At 46.0% G+C, this 19,650-nt stretch overlaps 2 protein-coding genes across 2 annotated transcripts in view; one reads left to right on the top strand and one right to left on the bottom strand.

Annotated features, from left to right (window-relative positions):
• The window catches only part of CFAP44 (cilia and flagella associated protein 44), a 48,348-nt gene extending 46,649 nt beyond the window's left edge, over nt 1-1,699 (bottom strand). Inside the window, exon 1 of the mRNA XM_068417316.1 lies at nt 1,684-1,699. Within this exon, the coding sequence (XP_068273417.1) occupies nt 1,684-1,699 (16 nt within the window). The remainder of the gene's footprint in view (nt 1-1,683) is intronic.
• Nucleotides 1,700-2,509: 810 nt separating this feature from the next.
• ILDR1 (immunoglobulin like domain containing receptor 1) lies at nt 2,510-15,727 on the top strand. The gene is made up of 8 exons (XM_068417490.1): nt 2,510-2,564; nt 5,578-5,748; nt 7,273-7,422; nt 8,053-8,172; nt 8,326-8,472; nt 12,354-12,485; nt 14,267-15,069; nt 15,686-15,727. The coding sequence occupies exons 1-8, from the start codon at nt 2,510-2,512 to the stop codon at nt 15,725-15,727; spliced, it is 1,620 nt and encodes a 539-aa protein (XP_068273591.1).
• Nucleotides 15,728-19,650: the final 3,923 nt, after the last annotated feature.

Here is a 19,650-nt window from a genome sequence, read left to right as displayed (position 1 = left end):
TTTCAAATTGCCTTTCTCTTAGCTATGTTCTCAAAAGCCACGATTTCTCAGAATGGAGAAATGTGTTCATTTGGGTATATTCTTTCAGTTATTTCAAAACTAAGATGTTTCTTGGCAATTTTGCTGCCACACAGAATCCTTATATATAGGAGCCTCTCAAAAATTCTCAGTAAATTCGGACATTAAGAGATTTCTCATCTCAGACAATTGCCTCATTTATTCAAAATACAGGATAATTAAATCAAATGGGTGCTTATTTGGTAACACATAAACAAATTCACTGAGATGACACCACTTTCTCTGTATTTTGCCATCGTACATTTTTCCTCTTTCCAGAAAAAAAAAGGTGTTTAAATGTGTAAGCTTCATAAATGCAGTGCTTGCCTTCATAAATCCCGTGACTGACACTTCAACTGCATAAAATGCATCAAATTAATGATCAAAATGCAGCCTACAGTTTTAATTGAGAAACTGAAGATATTTAGTAGTTATTATTTTAAGCTGTCTCTGCCCCACTATTAACTGTGTGACTGTGCTTAAAAGACATCACCTATCTCACCTCAGCTTTTACATCTAGAAAAGAGTGATAATCAGTTTTGTCCACTAATTCAGGATATGTAGAAACAGGGAACTATTACTGCAGAACACAACTGCCGTGCTGTTAATACCAGTAATAAGCAAGAGATTAAAAACTCATCTCTATACTGTGCTACTTCTGCAGGATTTCATTTTTTGGTTCACTCCAAAATGTGCAATTTTTTGTAGAAAAGCTTTCACCAGCAGTGGGCTTTGAACAAAAAAAGTCACTTGTTTTTTTCCTTCAGGAGAGATTGTCTTATGTGTTATTGCTTTACTTGTCTTTATTCCACATGAAGGAACTCAGTTTGTCCCAGGACTTCATTTTGCTTTATTGCTTCCAATCCTGACTCCAAAAAATTTAAAGTCTTTTAGTGCTTGTATACCCAAAGAAAAATATCCACGTGTAAATCAGGCATAGCTATCCAGTGCTGTCTGTGTATCATTACCAGTCAGCATTACTACAAAATTAGTAATAAAAGTAATTTCTAGGCAATCAACCCAAAATCCCAAGGAATAAATTTTTTGTACTAGAGAATATTGCTCTCTCTCTTACAATAGCTAGAAGACTTGAGAGCAAGGAGAATAACAGAAGATATCAATTCTCTCGGCAGTTAAGTATATAAAATATTTACTAGTCAGAGACGGAGACAGCAAGGGTAAAGCTACAAAGCCGGAGCTAGACACATCATCTTTATCATAGCCCCACTGTCTCTTTTTTTCCCTGTCAGAGAGAGAAAAGAAGTGGACAGGAGAGAAAAGAAGTGGACAGGAGAGCTCTGCTTAGAACCTCACTATTGCTATGTTGCACACATTCAAAATATTTTCTATAAAATTAGGAGAAATAAAACCTAACTCTAATTTCCAGCCTTACAACTAAAGTAGTCCTCTGCATGACTCGATGTCCTAGCTCTGACTCACGCAAGCAACAGTTTCGAGTCTCTTAAAGTCTGCCCTGGGAGTCAAGGTTACCAGGTTTTTATTGAGCAGAAACAGAAAACAGGCGGCATCACCACAGTTACTTATTAACTTGAGTATAAAGGAAAATCACCCCCGAGGGGCGATATGGAGCCGGAGCGGGCTCTGACCCTCCCCATCTCCCCGTACCTGGCGCTCCCTCCATCGCGGCGCGACCGGTTTCCAGGCAACGGCCCCCGCGGCGCGCAGGGCGCCCCGGAGCTGCAGTGCCGAGGGGGCGGCGTGCGCATGCGCCGGCTGCCGGGGCGTGGCGAGGGGGGCGGGGACGGCCCGTGAGGCACCGGGGGCCGGTGGCACCTGCCGGCGGCCGCTACCGGCTGCAACAGCGGGGGCCGAGGCGGGCACGGCACGGCTCCGGCTGCGCCATAAGTTAGAGGGGCCGGCGGATGCGTTTGTTGAAACATGTCTCCTTTGGCCGCCGGGAAAATGAAATGAATTCCCTAAACTTGCCGCGTTTTGCTCCGGTGTTTTCAAGCGTTTGGGAAGTACCGGGAAGAAGAGGGTGCGCTCGCTGTGAAAGCGAGCCGAGCTGCCCGCGTCCCTTTCGGCCGCCCGCCCGCCGCTCCCAGCCTCCGCGTTGCCCGCGGGGCGGCCCGAGTGCTCCCGTGCGCCGCTCGGTTACGGCGCGTTTCCCCACGCGGCGGAGCTGGGGCCGAGACGCGCGTTTGCATCCGTGTCCGTACCCTCACACACACCCGTCTGCGCGGGTTTTATGTATAAACATTTTTAAAGCCGTTTCCGAAGTTGGCGGCTGGTATTTTGCCCGGCTTTGCGGCGGAGGGAGGAAGGGAGGCGTACCTGGCCGCTGGGCGGGCGCCGAGGGGCCGCGGAGGGAGGGGACCGCAGCCGGCGGCAGCGCCCGGCCCTGGGACAGGTGCCACGGGAAGGGGAGGGCCTGTGGGCGCGGCGGGGTGGCCCGGCGCGACGTGCCCGGGCGGGCGGAGGAGGCAGCGCCATGACCCCGCGCGGGCGCTGCCGGTGGGCTCTGCTGCTGGCCTGGCTGCCGGCCGGTGAGTGGGGCGGCGGCGGGGTCCCGGCCCTCTCCTGGGGCCTCTCCCTGCGCCGGGACAACCCTGTGGCACGGGGGGGGGCCGGGAGGCGCCCTCGGGTTTGGCCCGGGGTTAACGTGGTGCGGCGTGGGGGGAGCGGCGGCCCCGCGGCGAGGGGAAGGGGTGGCCAGGCCTGGGCGAGCGATGTTCCCTCCTTCCCCTCCGGGCGGAGGAGCGCGGCTCTCCCGAGCTCGGTACAAAAGCCACGCGGAGGGGAGGTTCGTTACCCCCAAGGTGCGGCCGGCCGCTCTCCTAGGAGGAAGTGGCCGCCTGCTTCCTGGCAGCCTCCAGTTTCGCTCGTGTGCGGCCGCCTTGGTTTCGACCTGAGCGCAGGGTACCAACACGGAGGGGTTCCCCTTTGGCTGCTCACAAGCGCCCACCCCAGCCCTCGCTGCCAGCTCAGCGGCCCCAGCCTCTTCGGGGATCTGGTGTAGCTGCAGTGCTTCCGTACCTGATAGATACACGCTTGTACGGAGAACAGGAGCTCACCTCCGTGTCCATAGGCGGCCTTCAGCAAGCAGAGAGAGTCCTTTCCACCAAGCTTTGCAGGTTGCCTGACAGCTTCTGATCTCCTGTAGGAAATGCAATGATCATTTTGCTTCTTGGATGCCTGGGTCTTTGCTGGTGATTTAGCTTTAAACACCAAAGTTCAGTTTTTCACAGAGAAACAGTAAAACAAGCACAAAAATATGGAAAAGAAGCAAAAAAAATATGCTTGTTGATTATCTTGCTTGTCAGCCACGTTCCTGCATGATGTCTAGCTAAAACTTGGCTTCGCTGGCTCTGAAGGTTGGTGTTCTCTCAATGCGAAGCCATAGGCCTGACGTAGCCGTAACTTACTAGGTTGGCAGTGTCCAGATTTGTTCTTTCCAACCAGGATCAGAAGAATAGCAGCGTGCAGTAGAGTAATGCAGTTCAAGTTTAGGAAACGGCCTTAATTTCACAACTTTTCAGTTTTCTTGAAGCAGGTTAGTATGAAACATCAGATGTGAAGAGACATCCAACTGTCCTCTGGTGGGAACAATAGCTTTTTAACCTCTTTAAAAAAATAAGGAACTTATCTTTCAGAACACAGGTAATGAGAAAGGATCTCTTTCATAAAGAGCTTTGGTTTCTGTAAGTGAAAAGCACATAGTGATTTTGAGGATTTTGTTCTTGCCTGAGAGATGCTGCTGTAGGAAACCCATGGAAAATCTCTTCTGTTTCCATGAGCCTCGACAGGTCAGAATTCATATGGGAATTCATTTGATTGCCAACGAGATCAAGGTTTTGCAAGTCTTGAGAGTTTGGATTTTGGACTGGGTTCGTGTGATTTCCTGCAGGAAGATCCTGTGGGTCAGCTATTTCACAGTGAAAGCTGAAACAAGGTGTCTTGAACTACAGTGTAATAAGAGCCACTGTAACTACCTGTCACCAGTCTTAACTTTGTCTTGCCTATAGTATTGTAAAAATTAGAGATCCTTGGTTTTGCTAGCAGTTTGCACAGCTGCTGGTATTTCTACGTTTAAGTGCATGTGTGTGTATTTTATTTTTCAGAAAAGCCTTGGACTCAGGGAGTACCCTGGTCCTCTGTGTGGTATGTTTAAGGCAAATGAGTTTGCTCTGCTTGTGCTTTGAGTTGGCTCATCAGGAGTCCATTTCAAACCAGAAACTGAGCAAGTACTACATTGACACTATCCTACTGCAGAATTACTTGTTGAGGCAGCGTTGCACCTCTGCAGCGTGTTTTCCACCAGGTGGAAATTGAGTGAGCTCATATTTGCCTGGAACATACTGTGGAGGTGCAGCCTAAGAGGACACTGAAAGAATGACGCTTGCAGTTGTGATCCAGATGTTACTACATAGTCCCTTGTTCCCTTGCTCTCATCCTGAAAACATGGAGTAGAGGGAAAGTCTTTGAATATGTGATAAAAATCAAGTGCTGATTCGTGGTGACCCTCTCAAGTTGGCATCTTCCAAACCTTCCCCTTTACTTCTCTCCTTCCCTGCTATTGTGCTCCCCGGTTAAGAAGCAACTAGTGTAGCACTGCAACCCCTGCCCTGTACTACAGAGTGTATGCCAGACGGGGCATCCCACGCTTGCTCCGCACTGTTTGTACTGCCTTATCGAAGGCAACTGGTGATAACTTCACTATTGTTAATGACAAGCACAATTCACTGTATTATCAAAGTTTAAATAAGATAGAGGTGTCTCTGGAGTGTGGCTAAAATAAAGCACAGCTTACGAGAAACTTTGTAAAACCTTGCTCAGCGGGTGTAGCGGCTTGGATAGGAAATACTGTGGAGGTTGTTATGGATGAGTTCTAAACGTACATAACGATAGCTTCATTAAAAAGGGAATAAAAAAAGGGTAATTGATGTGTGCTGTTCTGAAGTGGCGATAAACAGATGAAGTTTAACTACGACGCTACAGCCCAACAGTTGTCTTATTCCTGGGCACCACTAGGTAACATTCTGATGACTGTTTTAGCGAGACCTTGATAAAATTCATTTGGTGTTTATATGAATGGCTGGTGCTGCAGAACTTTTCTGGTTAGGGTGGCAAGCAAGGCAGTCCCATCCTGTGTGCTTCTGGGCCCAATGAATTACAGAATCACAGAATCAACCAGGTTGGAAGAGACCTCTGGGATCATCGAGTCCAACCGTTGCCCTGACACCACCCTGTCAACTAGACCATGGCACTAAGTGCCATGTCCAGTCTTTTCTTAAACACCTCCAGAGATGGTGACTCCACCACCTCCCTGGGCAGCCCCTTCCAATGTCTAATGACCCTTTCTGAGAAGAAATTCTTCCTAATGTCCAACCTGAACCTCCCCTGGCGAAGCTTGAGGCTGTGTCCTCTTGTCCTATCACTAGTTGCCCGGGAGAAGAGGCCAAGGGAGATGTACCTCAACTGTTGGTCTGGTGCAGAGTGAAAGTTGTGATGCAATGTCTGTTCCTGCTGGCTGACTGCCTTCTGTGTTCTCGTTTGCAGGTTGCCTCTCCCTGCTGGTGACAGTGCAGGACGTTGAACGTTATACCACCTTATTTGCCACTGTTGTCCTGAAGTGTGACTACAGCACCTCAGCACAGCTGCAGGACGTGGCAGTGACCTGGCGCTTCAAATCCTTCTGCAAGGACCCCATCTTTGACTACTACTCAGTCTGTAAGTGCCAGGCTTGTCCTCCGAGGAAACTCTTTTAAAATGGAAAGGAAGGGGAAGGTAGACACACTGGGGAATCCAGGCTTTTGACCACGTGCTGCCCACAAACCAGGTTGGGTGGTGGTATTTCCCTGCACTCCAAGAAAAAATAGGTCATGTCTGTGATTTCCTTTGCAATGTCAAGGCTTTATGATATGACGTTGTAGAAATCACAGCCAGAGCAGCTCATTTGTCCTCCTTGTCATCAACTCAGAAGGTAGAGAGGCTCAGCCATGTTTGACACATGTCAGTCTTGGCAGCCCCACCTGATGCTTCAGCATGTTTGAAAGCAAGGGCCCTGCAACAAGTGGACTTTATGATTCCGTGGGGGACCCTATGGTTGGAGCTCAATACCTGTGACCAGGTGTAACTGATTTTAGGAAGTAGAAGAAACACATGCATCTTGGAGGGCAGCAAGACTTCTAAGTAATGACATTTAGTACTGGTGGCAGCACTTCATGTGCAGACATTCTGGTGTGTGCAGCCTTAATTCAGGAGTGTTTAAGATGGTTCTTAAGGTGGTATGCAAACTGCATTCTGGGGTGCATCAAACACAATATAACCAGCCAGTCAAAAGAGGTGATTTCAGCATTGATGCAGCCTCCCCTTGAGTACTGTGTACAATTCTGGGCCCCACAATTTAAGAAGGATGTGAAGGTCTTTGAATGTGTCCAGAGGAGGGCAACAAGGCTGGTGACAGGGCTGGAAGGCATGTCCTATGAGGATCGGCTAAGGACTTTGGGCTTGTCTAGTTTGGAGAAAATGCAATGAGCAATGGAGGAGCCTTTGACAAGCTTTGTCCTCTCCTCTCTTCATTGCAAGCCCTTTACAGACAATGCTGACTGTATTGGTTGTCTCCCCAAATCTCAGCTCCCAAATACCTGGAAAACAGTTTATATTGTGAGTCTATCATAAGAGTATTGGACAGAAATTGCCTCAAGCCCTCCATTAATTCTGTTGAGTCTCTCTTCACATAATCCTTAGCTGAAATCAGATGATGGATTTTTTTCTGTCTTTATGAGCTCCACAACATCTAAGGGGATACAAGAGGGAAAGGGAGACAATCCATACAGTGGTTCATGTATGTCTGGAGATTTTGTTTGGTAAATAAACACACACTTGTTTTAGTTCCAGTACTCCTGGGAGTTTTAAGACTTTCCTTGCAGTTTATCTTCATACTGGGAACTGCCCTCCAGCCTACCACCATTAGCTTCTTTCTACTGTTGTTCTTTCAGTTGTGAGTACAGGAGGCATCTCCTCTGCAGCTTCTGCATTCTCAAAATCTCTGCCATTCCTGTGGCTCTACCTCTGTTTGCTTTTGAGTACTCCAAAGTGACTTGTCCTTGCTGGTTTGAAGCCATGCTTTGTATCACTAAACCAAAGCAAATGCACACGTGCATTCAGGATTTTCTCTGCTGCTCACAAGGGGATAGAAATCGGTCCTTTGAAATAACTTTTGGCATCTTATTTGATGATGTGTGTTTGTAGCATACCAGGCTGGTTTAGCTCTTGGCCAGGACCCGTCTGACGACTGCAACGACAGCCAGCGAAAGGTGCGCATTGTCATCCAGAAATATGGGCAGAAGGAGCCTGTGCTGGGTATCGACTACCAGCAACGAAAGATCACCATTCAGAACCGTAAGTGACTTGACCTCCCACGCAGGGAGGGAACTCAGTAACTATCCAATATCTGGGCCTGCCAAGTGAGGAGAAGCATAAACACGGCTAATGTCATCTGTAGCTTACGTATTCTGTGAGGTGGCAATGAAACAAGAGTTGTGAAGGGCCCTGTTCCCAGCTGGCCTGAGGGTGTTGGAGGCACTACTGAAGAGTGCAAAAGTAAGCTGAGGAGCCCAGAGGCTAGAAAACAGTTCTTTCTTCTAAGAAGTACTGCATAGTTGTCCAGGTGCATTATATGCTTCCTGCTGTCCCTGGAGCAATAGCTGCTGCTACTGCCAGAAGAGTTATTGGGGTGGCTGGCCTAACAGGGACACTGATCTGTGTTCCAAAACCAGTAGGGTTGGCAGCAATGAGTATCTGTTAACATCCATCACCCAGCAGCATGCTGGTTATTTCCCTCCACACAGAACTAGTCCCGCTTCGAAGTAGCATTGCTTTCCAGCAACACACAGAAAAAAGGGACTGGCAGTTGATGCTGTTTGCAGGAGTTCTCAATGGACTCAAGTGGGATTGTTTGAAGGTGAGGGCCTGAAAGTAGTGCTTGTCAGTCCCAAATAGCCTACTGACCTCTTAGTCCCTCTTCCACAGGGGCAGACCTTGTCATCAGTGAGGTCATGTGGTGGGACCATGGCATGTACTACTGCACTGTGGAAGCACCAGGAGATACCTCAGGTGATGCGGACAAAGAAGTGAAGCTGATTGTTCTCCGTAAGTGCCTGTGGTTTGTTGTCTGGGTGGCAGATATCTCCTCCTGTTCTCTTTCTCCCCACCCCAAGATGTCTCAAGCAGTGGGGAGGTGCTCAGTAACTTACTATCCCCAGGTACATCAGGATCCTCTTTCTCTCTCCATGTTTCCCATAGACTGGCTCACAGTACTCCTCATCGTTCTCGGTGGCCTCCTTCTCCTTCTGCTGATTGGAATATGCTGGTGCCAGTGCTGCCCCCAGTATTGCTGCTGCCACGTCCCATGTGTCTGCTGCCCAACCCGGTGCTGCTGTAATGAGGAAGGTGAGGTTCAAGCAAATGTGCATCCATTCATGGCTTCTGTCAAGACAAAAGCTTGACTCAGAGCTTGCTGATAGACTGAGACATTTCTTTGGCCAATGTGACCTCCATGACCAGTTTATTTGAGTTCAGAGGAGGGGAGCTAGGATACATGTAACCCACCTTGCTCTTCTGTGTCCTCAGACGTTCCTCCCCCCTCACACCTTGCTACCAACATCTCTCATGTCATCCAGGGCATGATCACTTCCCTTGTATGAGTAGCTCAAGAGCTTGCTTCATTGTCCTGTGCCTCACATACCTGTGCATGTGAGGAAGGCAAGCGAATGCCTTAGTACTACCCTCCAAACTGGCCTAACCTTCAAGTGTGTTGCTCTGAGAGGTAATTATGTAAAAACTGGAATTTTCTATCTTCATGTTATTTTCGGAGCTGCTCCTTCTACAATAAAAAGCTTTTGCTTGTTTTTCTTTGTGGAAGCAAGTGGAGAGAGAAAGCAGAAAGATGGTCTGTCTTGGTGGTCAACCCTGCAAATGCATTCTGAGGTTTTGAGGGTCAAGAGAAGCTTTGTTGTGCATAGTTTTTAGCAGTAATCAAGATTCTGCAGCCAGACCCTGTGCTCTTAATAAGGCCAGCATTTGATTTTGGCTACTAAGGTCATGTAACCTCTGTGTTCCTGTAACTGAAACTTAGTAGTGACACAAGGTGGAATAGCCCCCTCGCAACTCACACAATCTGACAGGAACAAAATGCAACAAATACATTTATTTATCACTAAAATGACCAGATTCTTCCCCAAGTGCTACAAGGAGAGGATTTATGAGCAAGGAGCTGTGTTTCTCGTTTCCCTTTACCTGCAAACAAGGTATTTGGGACACCTCGGGTGTTAGTAAGCTGTGAGAGTTTTAGATTCAAGCTTAATTTACTTAGCCCTTGCAAAGAGCAAACAGAGCATCCCTCTCATTTGCTAAACACAAAACAAAACAAAACACTTTCTGGGGGCTTTACAAGCTGTCAAGTAAAACGCGTGGTGTTGAGGAGGCTATGGAAATTTGGCAGAAAAATTAGTTTCCATGAAGGGAATGAGAGGTGATGGAGATGAAAGACTCGCACCTCCAGACTTCCTAGTTGTCGTCAAAAAAGGGATTCAGAATATGTCTGAGTTCTTGTTTTGCTGTGCCATAGGAGATGATTGCACACTCCAGACTGCTGCTATTGTCTTTCCTGCCTCCCGTTGAGGATAGGTGGGAGGGATTCTTGCGGGGTTTCCAAAACCTCTCCCTGCTCGTGAGGGAAGGTACAGACGAGTCCAGCCTCCTTGACTGGCTGTGGATTCTGTGGCTGTAATTTCCATCCCAGCTGCCTGCCCTCTTTATCCCCTTTGTAAGGGATCCTTGTGCTTGCTCCCCTCCTCTAGCACACCTTCTCTTCATCCTGCCTCTGACTTACTTTTTTGCACTCCAAGAAATGAACTGGAGGCCTTAAAAACCACAAGAAGGTAGATACAGGGGGCATCTTAAAAAAGAGTCCTGAGGAATAACAGTTCCACACAGCTGAAGAGAAGGCAGAAATCCTCCACTAAGTCTTCACGAGTTCTAGTGCGAGCTGAGTACGGGTGATTTCTTCCCAATTATTGGACACTAGAGGGTAGCCTAGATCTGCTGAACGGTCATAGATGCCGTTGAGGCAAGGTAATTCTGGGTGGTTTAAGTCAGGTCATTAACTGACATGATTGTGAACCTAGCAATAACAGAAGCGCATTGTTTGAGAGATTCAGAATTGGTGTACAGAAATATTAAACATGCCCCAGGAGCAAGGCAATTACATTCCCCACAGAAAGCTCTGAGAGAAGCCTCCCAGGGTAAATGTACATATAACCTTCCTCTGTTCTTCTTTGTTCGTTTTCTACTGTGGACTTCTTCCACTAATGAATTGGTGCAAAAGAGGATATACTTGCACCTGGGCCTGACTAGGTTGAAAAATATTTTTTTTTATAATTGAATAATTGGCCCAGCAGCTGTAAAGTCTGTTAAAGGTGAAGAACAAGCTTTGTCAGCAGGGAGTAAGTGGAGGGAACAACACGACATTCTGCTGAAGTTTTACAGCACGTATGAGTTTGGGAATTAGGGTGAATCTGACCTTCCTCAGATAAATATGTTCACTTTAAAAAGAGATCTGTAATTTTACTTCCATATTGCAGGTGGGGAACCAGATAATATATATCGGGTTCAAACTGGAAGGCAAAGTGTCTGAGGAAGGAAGAGAGGATGAAGGTAGTGAAAGAAGTCCAAGGGCAATTCTGCATTTGTTCAGCTGTAAGGAGAGATCAGAGGATTCCAGGGACAGGATGACTTTGGTCCTAATGACTGCCTTCATAACATGTGGAGGGGAACCCTAAGCAGGTATGCCCACAGCTGCTGGGCCTTTCACTCCTCAGGCAAAGACTGTGGTCAAAACCCGAGGATGTGCACTAAGCAGGTTCTAGAACATTCTCAAGGTGATAAGTGGAGGAACAGGAGAGGAAGAGATAAGGCCTTTCCCTGCTTTTTATCCTTTTTCATTTTCTTCTTTCTCTCTTCCTCTAAGTTTGAAACCTAAACTGGAGGAAAATCCCTTGGGAAAAAAGAATAACAAAGCAAGTTTGACATGAAATGCTTAAAAGCTGCTACCTCAGGCCATACAGCTTTAAAGAAAAATCAGAGTATTAGGATTAAAACCCCTGAAGTTTCCAGCTTTGTAGTTCAGTCTGGTTGGAGCCAGGCTGGGGAGGAGGAGGGAGTTTGGAGTGGAGAATGAAGTGGAACTACATGAACTGTGGGGAAAGGGAAGGATGTGTTGAGAGGCATGGTCAGTCCCTGTTTTGTTGGGCCTGTTGCAGAAAAGCTTCACTCGGTAATGACAGACAATCCATGCAGAGTCAGGCTTTATAAGGTCTGGGGCTTGCAGAATTTACTTGCTCATAAACTTAAGTTTTGATTGTGGTAGAAGGAGTAAGTTTCTGTAAGATGTTTTTAGGTACTCCCAAAAAAGAAGCGGCAGCGAACGATGGTTTTGAAGACAGCGATGGTGAGGTTGTCTGTGTAGAGGAGGTGAGATGGAAGGACTGAAAAAAGTGAAGTGGAATTGGAGCCTGACCCCACGAGTAGGGGTCTGGAGTTAGCAGTGGTGGAAAAACAATGAGGGAGAGAAATTCCCACTGATTTTGCTCTTTTGGCACACTGGACATTGCTGTTGAGAACAGGGAATGTAGTTTGTTCACCAGTTTGACCACACTGTCCTAAGGGATTTAATTTTAGCAGTCATGCATCTGGACAGTGCATCTCTGAGTGCCCTATTTGTGGAACGGAGAGGAAATGATGGAGTATGGTGTGGAAAATATGATCTGGACAGAGCCTACATGAAGGTGGCAAAAAAAGGTCTCATTTAGCTGTAAATCAAAGGCAAAAGGGGAAAGAACCGATGATGAGCTGAAAGAGTTTTAAGAGAGAGAAAACAGTGTGATATGTCTTGCTGTATGAAACATTATTTGCCACCTTTCCCCAACTGTACTGATAATGACAGGGCAGGTAGAAGTCTTGCATTTGGTTATGTGCTGTGTGCTTAATCATAGTGCCGTTTGTTCCCAGTTGCTGGATCTGTACCCTGAATGTCGGGCAGTAATCCTTTTCTTCTGTTTTAGGTATCTTTTTTGAAGCTGTACAACTTCGTATTGGAATTTCCTGTGCCCTGTTTTACCTTTGTCACAGGGTGGAGAGAGCTTTTCATTCTGGGAATTTCCTATATATCTGACCACATCCAAAGGCTACGGCCTATCAAGCAAAATGGTATGTGGTGTGCAAGCTGCACTCTCTGGATAGCAGCTGTAAGCTTTCTTCTTCTTCTTTTACAGTACTGGAACGGCATCGGTTCATGAAGCAGGCTCAGGCACTTGCACCTTGGATGTCACGCAACATGTTCTACGGAGGTGGCGACAGGAACTCACAACTTTCCTCTTACCAGCTGAACCCTCTACTGCAACAAGGTGAGACCACGGGCATCATTGCAGAGGGAAATCAGGATGAGAAACAGGTAACTTCTCAGGGAGGTTCAGCAGTGAGGCTTTAGCCTCTCTACTACAAAAGAGAGAAAGATGTTTCTAGCATGACTGTATGTCCTAGCATGACAGCTCTGCTACATCTGCAGCATACTATAGACTTTCCTAGGTGGGTAAATACAGCCTATCCATCCTAAGCGTCTTGCTAGGCTCGGTGCTGGGTGAAGCAGTTCAACGCTAACTAAGGTACATCTGTGCTACACCCCAGCGACTGCAGGGTAAATATACCCAGCTTATCTCGCTTCATCTGGTAGAGGGAGGGTATTGTCTCTTTGTTCTGCTGTGCTGGTCACGGTCAACTCCTTATAGCCAAAACTGACATGACAAGTGCAGTGCAATTTGTTTAAGTTCTTATCAAATGTCTAGTCTTCAAATGATTAAGGGCAAACTGCCTTCTGTACAACAGATCTAGCCTGCATGCAGCAAAAAATGAAGGACTCTTTAATGAACCAGGAAGAATTTGCCAGTTGTTCTGCCCCAAAATCACTTGTATTAGTGGTATTTATTTATAACTTTAATGGAGGAGGGAAGATGGAGTCTCTGAAGTCCTAGAGAAATAAGAAATAAAATAACTTATTACCAGTAATATTATTTAATCGCCCAAGGAAAATAGAGGAATTCAACATAATGACTTCTCAAATAAATAGAGCATATTTTTCATGATGTGAAATTAGCGTTTCATCACTATACAGAAGTCACAGATTTACGCTGTGTCTGATGAGTCTTAACTGTTGTTTGAAGAAATAGTTTGCCAACATCTTAAATGCTAAATTCAAGATGTTTGAGTATATACTTTTTTAGCCCACTAGTTAATTCCACAGTTACCATTTTTCCTAGCCAGGGCACCAGTTTCCCTTAGGAAGATCTGGTGACTGAGGCACCATGATTTAAGACAGAATGCACTGAGTCTTCTCAAGGAAATCCATGTTGCATGCTGGCAGAAAACAGGCAAGTAAATTCCTCAGGCATTTTCTTAGCCTGTGTTTTCACAGTCCTTGCATCTCCTGTGCTTAAGTTTCCCTTAAATTTATTTCAGGTCAGTTTTTTAGAGATGTTGGGTAGGTCATCTAGTCCTACCTCTTGCTCAAAGCAGGACTGTCACCATCCTCAGTCACATTAACTGTGGCTTTGTCCAGCCGAGTCTTGGAAACCTGCAAGGATGGAGATTCCATGACTTCTTTGGGTAGCTGTTCCAGAGCTGCACCAGTATCCTAGTGAATAAACTTTTCCATTTGCTGCTTATATCTATACATACATGTGTGTGTGTACGTGTGCATATATATATAAAAATTTCTTTTTCTTTTGCAGTATTGGTTGATATTTCTTCCAGCTCAATGAGATATGAGAGGAAACACTATGAACTTTAATTTTTTTAAAATAAAATTTGGTATCAATGCTGTAGGAAAAAAATGTTCCTCTCTCTAAATACATAAACTATATTTCCAGGTGTGCTGGATGACTTTGATTTCTTACCTCTGTGCTGCCCAAAACACAGATCGTGCTGCAGCTTACTAGTTACTACTCTTTGCACCTTACCTGGTGTGGTCTGGATGTGCTGGTTGTGGTGCTGGAGACTCGCGCAGCTCTTGCAGTGAGGAGGAGGAGCAGAGAGGCTCAAAAGGGACTCAGCCAGGATCATTAGTGCAGAAGGGACCTCTCTTTATTGTTTCCCCTTGACTTGCTACATTATCCTGTGCTTTTACCCTTAGATGTGTCTCTGCAGAACAGTCTTCCACTGGTGCAGCCACAAACTCAGCTTTCCCCAAACAAGGGTGTTTTGGACTATCTGGAGTCTGAAATCCAAAACCTTAACATGTCACAGCTCCAGCCACCCTCCCACCCGCGGCAGGCTGTGCAGCCCAGCTTGCTGTCCTCCCTGGGCTCCGAGATCATGCCACCTCCTCTCGCCGATCACGTCTCCTCCAACCATGGGAGCAGCAACTCCTCACGGCCACAGAGAGCTGCCCGCGCTCCCAGACCCTGGGACTCCGCAGCAGGAGACAGGAGGGAAAACCGGAGGGGGCCCTTGCCTTCCAGTGGGGATTCTCATTCCAGCTACAGTCGGGACCCCTGGGACAGGCAGCGAGAGGACCATCCTCAGAGGACAGGTGGCTACAATAGCAGGCCCCAGCACTCCAGACGGGATGTGTCATCCCCACGCCAGGCTGAGAGGGGCAAGAGCAGCAGCAGCAGCAGCAGTTTCTATCTGGAGGAGGCCAAGGAGCGCTCCAGCCACCATCGTGGCTGGAGACAGGAGGCCACAGGAAGGCGAGACTACCAGCACCACACTAGGAGGAGCAATAACTCGGGTCAGAGGCGACACAGCTACTCTCCCCCTTCTCGACGGGGGTCATGGAGCTCCTCAGAAGAGCAAGTCCGTCTCCCAGCAACAAACCGTGGGCGGCGGCACCGGTCTCGGGAATGGCCAGAAGATAAACCCCCCAGTTATCGCTCGTTAGATGTCATCCCAGGTCAGGAGAAGAAGCACAAAGGCAGCGCAGGGCCACGCTCGGTAAGTCAGCTGCCTTTTTGCTTTCCCATGTGCATGATTCTCCTATTATTGATCTCCAACATTTAATTTTTATAGAATCTTGGTGATATTTTTAAGATGGTTCATATAGGTAAGCATCTAGGTAAGATGCCTAAAGCTACATGAAATAATAGGCTTTAAGATCATGGGTGGCTATAGTGGTGAGAAATGTGTGATTCTCCAGGCCGGGTGGAAGAGGATGGCTTGCTTGTTGGCAGCTATTGTTCACAGCTCATCTTGTCAGTTTACAGTGGGACTAGATTTCAGGTAGCAAGTGTGAAAAGCTTCATATCCAATTGTTAATTCTCCAAGTTAGACAATGTATTTCCCCTTTAAAAATGAAGATATTTAAAAAAAAAAGTATTAAGTGACCCTTATCACATATATGCAGAATTTTACCAGGTCAGAGTCTTCTCAAAGGGCTGTATTTTACACATCACCATTTTCCCTTCCGTGTTTTGGAAGGAAGTGCAGTTCTAGTCCCAGCTGGGATATGTGTATGTATGAATGGTTTTGTTACAGTGCTCAGAGCGGGTAGGAGGACACAGGATTTCCATTTATCCTTCCTTATTCCTGAATCTTTTATTTTCTCTTGCAGGACAGAGGAAGTTCCCACAGTGGAAGAAGCATAGTCATTTAATGCCAGTACTGAAAGAACTAAGATTCCCACTGGACTCCTCTTAGCTCTTCTACTATGTAGGTTGGGATGGCTGCTTTTGATTGAACAGCCAACCAGCAAAAAAACAGATGAAGCAGCTTCCCCTTAGACTTACAACTCTGAAGAATCTGTGTCTAGTGACCACGAAAGCAATACATAACCCATTTTTATTCTTGCTGTGATTTGGAAACGTAGGTTTGCAATGGGCTGTGGTCTGTTGGAAACATTCTATTGGAAACAGCAGATTTTTTGTGTAAATGGTATATTCCCAGTCTTTAAAGGAGATACCAGTGGTCCTTGTTAGGTGCTCTGGCACTGCAAGGAGCCTAGTCCACAGAGTGCTGGTCTTCTGCACACCAGTTACTGGAGAAGGGCTCCAATGATCACAGAGTTGTAAAGGCACAGGACAGTAGAATAATTTCGGTTGGAAGAGGCCTCTGGAGGTCATCTGATCTGGTCCCCTGGGAGTTCGGTGTAGGGAGGCACAGCATCTCCTCTCTAAGGCCCTCTGTTGTGCTTCAGAATGTGTAATGTTTGCTGCTCTGCCTGGCTGCTCAGCATAGTTGGGGCAGTTGCTTCCTTTTGTCACCAGTAAGCCTCTCTCTCAAACACAAGGATCACGGTGTTGGAAGGATGTTTGACTGCCTTAAGGGCCCACTAGCACAACTGCAAATTACCAGTTTATCTGCCCTATACTAACTGAAACAACCTGCCCTACTTTAAGCTTAGACCTTAGTGCCTTAAAAGATACTTGTTCTAGCCTTTAACCCAGACTTGAATTTATTTGTAAACCTAAAGAGCTAAATTTACCAAGGCTTGGCCATCCCTACAGAGGCTGAGCAAGGTATGACTACTGTCCCTCACACTGTGTACCAGAATTTCTTTCAGCTCTAGGAAGCATGACTTTGGTGGATATATCTTTCTAAGCCATGTACCCTTTTCCATACATTTTATATCCTCCCTTTTCTCTCTGTGCCGTGTATCATATACATGGGGCAGGATAAAGGGCACTGAAGAAGTCTTACAGTCACCTTTTTTACCGCTGTCCTTGATCTTTACCCTGACATTTATACCAGCTCTGTGTCTGTGGTGCATCTGATCTGTAGATTGCAGGGTTTTCTCCTCTCTTACCTTGCAACTAGAACACAGAATTTCTGTACGCTCTGAGACCGGTTGCGAAGGAGAACAACTTGCCATTTCTCCTTGATGTGATTCATCCACTGTTTTCATTTAAAACATGCTGGAAAAAAGAGAGGTTCTCTGGATGCTGGCTGCTTCCACAGGAAACTGGCTTGCCAAAGGCGCTTCTTGGATTCAAGAGACTCAACTGTTGGCTTTTGGAGCATCTTGTGAATTATTTTGTAACCCAGAGGCACTAGAGGGTGGCCAGTATCAATGACTGTATTGCCTAGCTTATTTCTCAACCAGTGCCGCATGGAACACTTGCTACTATTTGTTCTTTAATGTCCCAATTACAGATGTGCTTATGCTTTCCCTTGGAAGACTGACTTGGAGAAGCTTTCGCTTTGCCCACCTCCTTTTTGTCTTTTCTTTGGACCATGATGGGAAATACCACACTTGGAGCAAATACTCCCAGCTGGATATTTGATGCAGTTGCTGGTCAGCCAAAGGCGACTACAGAGAGTGCTCATTTTTCTACAGTTTCTTGGCTGACAGTGCTTATTTCTAATTCCTGTGTATGGAGATAAAGCAGGAGGACCCACTAGCTTCTCTGGTTGACTTTGTTTCAGAACTGGAGGCGTACTTTTTGAAGACAGAGGGGCTGTTCACCAGCAGTTGATGGCTAGCCCAAAAAAAAAGAGCTAAGAGAGCTAAAAGACTAACTCCAAAGTTTGAATTCAAGAAAGGAAGGCTGTATTAAGTGTAGTCCTTGTCTGTGTTAGACCCAAACTCTGAATAACGTGAACTGACCCATGAGTTACATCTGAAACATAGGGAATTAAGTGTGTTCACAGAACTTGCAAAGCCAGTATCACTCTTGGATCTGGTTCTCAGCCACTGGCTGTGAAAGATTTTTATTCTTATTTAATGACATGCTGAAGATGTTATGCACTCCCTCCTTCTATGATGGGCTAGTATTTTTATTAGTTAAGAGGAGTTTATGGTGACTGCAATGACAGAAAATAATATGAGGCTCCTTCTTCCAAAACGAGCATCCTGGTTTGGCTTTAGTATTACCCTCTGGCGACTTTTAGCAGATACCCAGGGCCCTGCAGGTTCTACCCTTGGAAGCTGAATTGGTGGCTTGGAATTTGTCTCCTTATGCTTCCAATAGGTCCATACATCATGCAGGACAACTTCCTGTCATCTCAACCCAGATCAAATGTCCAAGTTTGAGGGAAGGACTGCCCCTTTCTCAACCAAGAGTAGAGGCTATTGAGACATCAGTTGAGATCCCAAGATGGTAGCATGGGAAAGAGTTCACTTTCCTTCTCATTCAAGTGTGTATAAGCCAACATGTGTCCAGCAAGTCTTCTCAAGAGCAAGAACCCCCTTACGCATCAAGAAAACCCAGATGACTTGGTGTTAACAGTAGCAGCTGTTGAAGCGTGCTGCTGTAGTGTGAGCACACTGACTGCAGAGGTTGTGCTTTTTTATCAAAATCCTATGAAGGAGCCCTCCATCTTTATTTGTTCCTCTAGTCCCCATAATTGAGGTTGACTAATTGTAGATTGTGTGAACACAATTTGTGCTGTGTGAATTCTGAAGAGTTTTATCTTTACCATACTTGAGATCTTCTTCAGTCACTAAATTCATATTTATAGAAATATTAAACAAAACTCTTCAGGGAAAATTAATTGTATCTCAGTCTTAATTCTGTAACTTCTTAAATTGCAACAGAAGTAGATTAGGTTACCCAGCAGGGAAGCAGAAATGGTACCACGTTTACTGGTCCACAGACCACTGTGGTTCATAAAACACCAGTTGGTGGGCTGTGAAGTAATGACAAAGGAAATCCATATATGCATGTTTTACAAGTGCAAGCAGACAGAAAAGTGGGAAGGAAATAGGGTCTGCTTTGAATGCTTATTTCTATTTTTAATTGGCTACAAATGAAAGCCGTTGTGATAGCACTGCACAATACTATGTGGACTCTTTTCCAGTGAGATTACAGGGTCTTTGACTTTTTAAAAGGGAGAGAGAATGGAGCAGCTCAAATACTACACACTGAAAGAAATAACAGTAGGAAATAGCCTAGCCTCATTCTTTCTGTATTGCAATTTATTCATGCTTAATTTTTCAGCCATTCCAAAGAGCTGATGTTCATATGTCAGCCCATTTGCAGTGAAAAAAGTTAAATGTGTTTCACATATGGGAGTTATTGCCATTCTAGACTTTTGTTCCTCCTGACATGCAGTTGAAGGAATATACCTTACCCCCAAGAATGAATTTTCTGTCTCAGATAAAGTGCCTTGATGATAGCCACTGGAGTTACCCTAATTTAAAATAATAATGTAATGAGTAAGTGACCATGCTATATGGGGCAGATAAGGACGCCTGTGCTGCTCCTGTCAGCTGCTTTCCACCTCAGATCAGAGATTCATAAGAGAGATAAAAAATCCTGTCATTTTTCTTTGATTAAGAAAGGACTTGCAATATCTGGCTTTCTTGCTTATTTGCAGAGCACCCTGCCATTCTGGAATGCCGTTCCAGGAACGGAGGGCAAGGGCTGCTTCTGGTGCAATCATTGATGTGGTCTTGGCAAGTGCCTGTTTGGCAGTAGAAAGTGCTGAAATGCCCAGTTGCTATCTCGGGGATTGTATTCGCTCATGATAGCACCAGCTGAAGATAGGCTAACTTCAGGGCAGGGGGAAGTTACCTTGGGTGATAACAACAGCCATGCAAAGCTCTTCAGTGGTACGTATGTAGTCTGTACTGCAGTC

Source organism: Nyctibius grandis, chromosome 23 (assembly GCF_013368605.1).
Source record: "Nyctibius grandis isolate bNycGra1 chromosome 23, bNycGra1.pri, whole genome shotgun sequence".
NCBI classification, from domain to species: Eukaryota; Metazoa; Chordata; class Aves; order Nyctibiiformes; family Nyctibiidae; genus Nyctibius; species Nyctibius grandis.
The sequence above is the reverse complement of the archived record's forward strand: the minus strand, read 5'-3'. Positions and strand labels throughout refer to the sequence as shown.

Coding starts and splice junctions, on each gene's coding strand:
- ILDR1 (XM_068417490.1), top strand. CDS start 2,510: ATGACCCCGCGCGGGCGCTGCCGGTGGGCTCTGCTGCTGGCCTGGCTG. Junction 7,423..8,052: donor AAAGATCACCATTCAGAACC/GTAAGTGACTTG, acceptor CCTCTTCCACAG/GGGCAGACCTTGTCATCAGT. Junction 8,473..12,353: donor GTGCTGCTGTAATGAGGAAG/GTGAGGTTCAAG, acceptor CTTCTTTTACAG/TACTGGAACGGCATCGGTTC.